A 6,323-nucleotide genomic window follows, 5' to 3' on the forward strand; every position below is an offset into this window, starting at 1 on the left:
GTGGAGCTGCTGCTTTTGGAGATGAGTGTCCATGGTTAGAGAGGCTGGGAGAGCTGGGGGTGTCCACCTGGAGAGGGGAACTCAGAGCCCTGCCAGGGCCTGAAGGGGCTCCAGGAGAGCTGCAGAGGGACTGGGGACAAGGGATGGAGGGACAGGACACAGGAATGGCTCCCCCTGCCAGAGGGCAGGGATGGATGGGATATTGGGAATTGGGAATTGTTCCCTGGCATGGTGGGCAGGCCCTGGCACAGGTGCCCAGAGCAGCTGGGGCTGCCCCTGGATCCTTGGCAATGCCCAAGGCCAGGCTGGACACTGGGGCTGGAGCAGCCTGGGACAGTGGGAGGTGTCCCTGCCCATGGGACAGCCACATTAGCAATTTCCTTGGCATTCCATTTACTTACAAAAATTTTCTCTGCGAGAGTGAACCCAGGCGCCAGTCTCCTGGCATTGATAGGGGATGGTATCTACTCTGATCAGTGAAGAGATGCCAGACATTGGGCATTGTCACTGGATCACAGAGAGGCTTGTCTTTCCAGGACAGCTCAGCTGAACTATTTCCAGTGACAGCTCAGCCATTTGGACAATTTGAAATTAAGAATGGGGTGGAATGGGAAGAGCTTTAAGGTCCCTTCCCACTCCAAACCAGACTGGGATTCTCTGAAATCTTGTGGGATGGACGCTCAGGTCCTCAGGGGACTCCACCACTTGTGGAGGGGAGGGCTGGGCGCTCCCTGCAGTGACACATTCCCAGGGCACACATCCAGCAGGGCTTGGTGGCCTCTCCAGAATGATGGAGACTTTTCTGCTCACAGCCAGGTTTTCCTGGACACCCCGCAGGAATTTGCTTGCTGGGGCAGCTGGAAGTGCCCTGAGGGGACCCCTTGCCCAGGGCAGGGTTCTGTGCGCCCTGGGGACATGCAGGTGGCATTTGGCCAAGGTGGCACTCCCACCAACACCCTGCAGGTTACAGCGACACGGCCCCTGCTGTGCCTCTGAGGGTGACAGACAGGACATTCCGCCCCAGGGTGGTGACACATGCCCTGCCAAGCTCTGAACCCCTCCGCTCCTGCTTCCCACAGGCCAACCTGCGTGCCATCCTCTCCTCGGAGCAGCAGCTGGCCCAGCTGATGGGCACCCTGGACGAGGCCCTGGCCGAGGTGGGCAGGCTGGAGGAGACCCTGCAGGTGTGTGAGGAGCTGCTGGGGGCTGTGAGGCAGCAGATGGATCACATCCACCAGGAGAGCTCCCTGCTGCAGCGCCTGGCCTCCAACAGGAGCAGGCTGATGGATGAGCTCCTGCTCCTCACGGTGCGTGGGCTTGCCGGGACATTAATCTTCAGCTGGTGAATCTGCTGGGAAAAACTTCCAGGGAATTTTAAACACTGAGAGCTCTGATTGTCTGCAAGGGCTGTGGAGCTCCTCTGGCTGGGGAATGGGGGATGGTGCTGTAAGGTGAGGATGGACAGAGAAGGGCTGGGATGTGCAGGACCCTCACCATGGCCCAGAGAGGGATCTGAAAGGCCTTTTCCAGGGCAGGACTAGGAATGACAAAGCTGATTAAATAACCATGACCTGGGAATACACAACCAACAATGAATGAATGAATTAATTAATTAGAGGCAGAGCTTGCAACACCAGGCCTTCCTCGGCCACCACTGCAGCTGTTCCTGAGCAGAACATTGGCTTTCATGGGGACTTCCATGGATTTCCTGATGGACACAGCAGCTGCTGCTGAGGGCAGTACTCGGCTGTTCCAGCCAGCAGAATTCCCAGTGGGATGGAAGGGATGGGAAGAGGGGGATGAGGAGCTGGGAAGGGATGGGAAGGGATGAGAAGGGAAGGGAAAGGAAAGGATGGGAGGGGATGGGAAGGGATGAGAAGGGATGCAATGGCAGGGACGAGGGGCTGGCTGTGTTTAGCTGTGCTCTGTGTTTAGCTCTGCTCTGTGTTTAGCTGTGCTGTTTAGCTGTGCTCTGGCTGTGTTTAGCTCTGTTTAGCTGTGCTCTGGCTGGGTTCAGCTGTGCTCTGTGTTTAGCTGTGCTCTGGCTGTGTTTAGCTGAGTTCTGGCTGTGTTCAGCTGTGCTCTGGCTGTGTTTCAGAGCCAGCTGCAGCTGAGCAGGGAGCACTGTGCCGCCCTGAGCCGGGCAGATCTGTCCAGCCCCGCGGCCATCGCAGCCTGCACGGCTGCAGCCCAGGCTCTGTCCTCCTGCATGGACCTCCCCATCCACCCCTGTGAGTACGACCAGGGATTCCTCCCACGGGACCCCCCTGCCAGGGGTGGGCACCTCTTGGGGCTCGGGAAGGAGCTGGGGAAGCTGTGCTTGGGAATCCTGGTCGGTGCTGTCTGTGGAAAACAGCAGCTCATTGTGGCAGGATGGGGGAGTTTCTGGCATTGTGGCAGGATGGGGGAGTTTCTGGATCCCTGGAAGTGTGCAGGGACTTGATCCTGGCAGGAAATCCCAAGTTTTCATTGTGGTGAGACTGGGTGTGTTTCTTTGGCTGAGGTCAGACACATGGATTATTTTTATTTTTTAAATTTTATTTTCCACTCCTTGTCTGTATTTCCTTGGTACCACAGGAAAGCGTTTGCCCCTTTTGGATTTATCTCAGGACTTCTTTCTGAGTTCCCAGTTTTCTGAGGGATGTGGGTCTGCAGCTCCCCCAGATCCCCTCAAATCCCAAAATATCCTTTTTTCCCCCGAGGTTACCGGAAGCTGCAGGCAGTGGCTGAGCAGCTGATCCTGTTTGAAACCCTCAAGCAGAACTTTGAGAGCTCCTTCATCAGCCACATCACCAACATCTTTGAGCTGCAGGTGGGCTCCACTCTCCACGGCAGCCTGAAATCCTGGGAAATTGGAATATTCTGGGGAGGCTGGGCCAGTGGTGCAGGAGATGCTGCTGTGACAGGATTGTCTCAAATTGTCTCTCCAAAGAGATCTTCCCACATACCTTCCCCTTGCCATTGTCCTTCAGTCCTCAGGTTAATTTTCCAGGGATGTAGGAGCAATCCATGTTCCCAAAATCCCTCTGGTGGCATTCCTTAAACCCTCAGCCCTGGAGAATTTTTTGTTTGGGTTTTCTTATTTTATTTTGGGGGTTGTTGATCTGTTTGTAACCTAAAATCCCAGGGTAAACCCCAGTCCTGTGATCCTTTGATTAACACCTTCCAGCACTGATCTGGCTGTTTAAAAGATTTGATGGACAAGACCCCTGTGAGCAGGAATCCCAGAGATTTCCTTCCGAGGAAAGGAGCAATTCCCAAATCCTTACTTCCTTAAATCCTTACTGTTCAGTGTCAAGCAGCAGTTCTGAGAAGGGAGCTGGGAAGGAGCTGTGGGATTTCCATCCTTGGAGATTTGCAGACCTTGGCTGGGCACATCCCTGAGCAAACTTTTCCATCTGGATCTGCTCCGAACCTGCCCCACTCCAATCCCACCCGCACAGCTCTTTGAGTGCAGTGTCCCAGCAGATTTTCCAGGCTGTTTGATGTGAATTTTTTCTGTCATTTCTCTCCCTTCAGGGCAATTCCCAGGCTCCTGCTCTTGATGCCCCCATTGGCACCGTGGCTGCCCCAAGCCACAGACCCCAGCACGAGGAGCTGCTGCCCTACACGCCCCTGATGGCCTGGCTGAGGAGCACCAGCCCTGCTCTGTTCTGGGACCTCCCCAAGGTGGGGCTGAAACCCTCAGCAAGCACTGCAAACCTTCCCTGGGAGCAGCAGGTCCAGCTGGGGAGCTCCTGGTGGGACCTGGCTCTCACCTGAGCTTCCAGAGCTCCTGGGGATGTCTGGCCAGCCTGGAGCTCTGAGCCCGACAGGAACTGGGGGGTGTGAGGGGTTCAGAGGGGTCCCAGGATGAGGGAAGAGACGAGGATCTGACTCCATGATTCAGAAGGCTTAATGTATTATTTTATGATATATATTACATTAAAACTATACTAAAAGAATAGAAGAAAGGATTTCATCAGAAGGCTGGCGAAGAATAGAATAGCAAAGAATGATAACAAAGGCTTCTGGCTCAGACAGAGAGTCTAAGCCAGCTGACTGTGATTGGCCATTAATTAGAAACAACCACATGAGACCAATCACAGATGCACCTGTTGCATTCCACAGCAGCAGATAACCATTGGTTACATTTTGTTCCTGAGGCCTCTCAGCTTCTCAGGAGGAAAGATCCTAAGGAAAGGATTTTTCATAAAAGATGTCTGTGACAGAGGGGTGCCAGGGTTGTGCTGAAGAGAAAGGTCTGAAATGCCCAAATCTGGACTTTTTGCTCTTACCTGGCCTTTTCTCCCCATTCCAGGTGTATTCCCAGCACCTTGGCAGGCTCTACGAGCGGGAAATCAGAGCCCTTTTTGAGCAGGCCAAGATCTCCCTGTCAGGAAGAAGAAAAGGAAGTGAGTGGTTCAAAATGTGCCCTCTGTGCTGCTGGGCAGGGTTTGGCACCCAGGGACGGGGACAGTCACCTCCAGCACACGTGGCTCCCCCAGGTTTGCTCCAGGACTTTGTGTCCTGGCTCTGCAGGTGGCAGGAGGGAAAAGCCAGCTCTGCTCCACACCAGGCAGTGTTCGTGAGAGCCTCCGCCCCATGAATTCCCCACTTCTGTTCAGCTGCTCCTCAGAGCTGGAGTTTGGCGTCCTTCCTTCCCTGAGCAGGGCTCAGGAATGACACACTGGTGGCTGGGGTCCTGTTCCAAGCAGCCACAGGAGAGAGGGGGGGATGTAGAAAAGCCTGGAAAACAAAACCTGTTGTCAGTTCCCTTCTCCCTGGCTCTCAAATATTCCCACTCCACCATTATCTCCTGAAAAACCCCACCAGGTTTTCTCTTCCCTTGCCTGCCCCTGCTCCAGGGACTGGAGCTCCTCTCCCCTGAGGACATGCTGAGGGATCTGTTCAGCCTGCAGAAGGCTCCAGGAAGACCCTGTAAATCCCCCATCCCTGGAAATGTTCCAGACCATGTCAGACAGGCTTGGAGCACCCTGGGACAGTGAGTGGAAGGTGTCCCTGCCCATAGCACGGATAGAACGAGGTGAATTTTTGGTCACCCCAGCCCAAAGCATTCTGTGATTTTAGGATTCTCTAAAGCCTGCTCCATCTTTCATGCAAGATTCCCCAGGCACTTTCCCCTGCAGAGGGAAGCCTGTCCCAGGAGACAGAGGGAATTCACAGCAATATTTATGGAATGATTTCACAGTGAGCTGACTGCCAGGCCCTGCTGTCCCAAGGTGCTCATTTCCACCAAAATCGCTGGGTCTGACTCAAGATATTCCAGTCAGGTGTTTCTGAAGATAAAAAGAGAAACTGATCTGTCTCCTCTGGAAATTTTTTATGGCCCACAAGTCACATTTTCCCTCAGCAAAACAAAGGGCTGTAATGGAAATTTCCAGGCCAGTTTGGCCCAGTTTGAAGGTCAGGCTGGTGTGTTTTGTCCATCAGAGTCAGCACTTCCAGCTCTGCACTTCCTTCAGCACCCGTGTCCAGATCCCAAGCCAGGGGATGGAGCTGAAGAAAGGGAATGGGGTTGGTGGCTCCCATTCCCAACCCCATTGTTTTTGGGGCTCCCCACCACCCCCTCCAGCTCCTCCTGCCCAGCATCAGTCCCCCTGGGAAAGCCACTCAGCTGCTCCCAGGGCACCTCAAACCCTGGGATCAAAGCAGGATGGGGAGTGCTCACACAAATACCTGCACAGCAGTCTGTGGATAAAAAGGAGGAAAATTTCACCTAAATAGTCCTAATGGCACCTAAATGGGCACCATTGGACCATTTATGGGAATAAAGTTGTTAAATTAAACAAAAGGTGGTGCAGGGCATGGGTGGCAGCCAATCTGTCCCATCCCCTTCCATAAACATTAAACTGGGATTTCCTTCCAGCGTTTCATCCATCTTTAAATCCTACACGAATCTGTAAACCCTAGGAGGGATTAAACCCCAGGAGAAAACCCTTGGAAGGCTACAAGGTGCTCCTGCTCCAGTAGAAATCAGCCCAAAGTGTCTGCCCAGCGCTGGGGCTGCTCCCCGGGCAGGACAGGGTGAATTTTGTTGTCCTGGGATGTCCCCGCTCTGCTCCAGAGGGTGAGGACAGGTCTGGGACAGACAGGAAGCCCCAGGGGTTGTTCAGCCCATCCTTGATGCGAGCAGAACATTGGAACAACCTCACAGTTCGTGAGAAAAGGGGGAATTTTTAGCAATTTGTGCCCACAGAGGCGGGGGCACCTTCCCCGGGGCTGGCGGTGTCCCAGGCGAGCTCTCAGTGCCATCTCTGCAGCAGAGCAGGGGACAGCAGGGGGAAGGTGTCCCTTGCCCAGCCCCAGGACAGGCCAGAATT

At 54.2% G+C, this 6,323-nt stretch overlaps 1 protein-coding gene across 1 annotated transcript in view; it reads left to right on the forward strand.

Annotated features, from left to right (window-relative positions):
* LOC102044425 (exocyst complex component 1-like) overlaps positions 1–6,323 on the forward strand; it is a gene marked incomplete at its 3' end in the record, with an annotated part of 17,582 nt that overhangs the window by 3,275 nt on the left and 7,984 nt on the right. Inside the window, exons 2-6 of the mRNA XM_031063434.1 lie at positions 1,080–1,307; positions 2,099–2,231; positions 2,703–2,812; positions 3,520–3,669; positions 4,301–4,394. Coding sequence (XP_030919294.1) covers positions 1,080–1,307; positions 2,099–2,231; positions 2,703–2,812; positions 3,520–3,669; positions 4,301–4,394 — 715 coding nt within the window. The remainder of the gene's footprint in view (positions 1–1,079; positions 1,308–2,098; positions 2,232–2,702; positions 2,813–3,519; positions 3,670–4,300; positions 4,395–6,323) is intronic.

This window comes from Geospiza fortis, unplaced genomic scaffold, assembly GCF_000277835.1.
Source record: "Geospiza fortis unplaced genomic scaffold, GeoFor_1.0 scaffold412, whole genome shotgun sequence".
NCBI classification, from domain to species: domain Eukaryota; kingdom Metazoa; phylum Chordata; class Aves; order Passeriformes; family Thraupidae; genus Geospiza; species Geospiza fortis.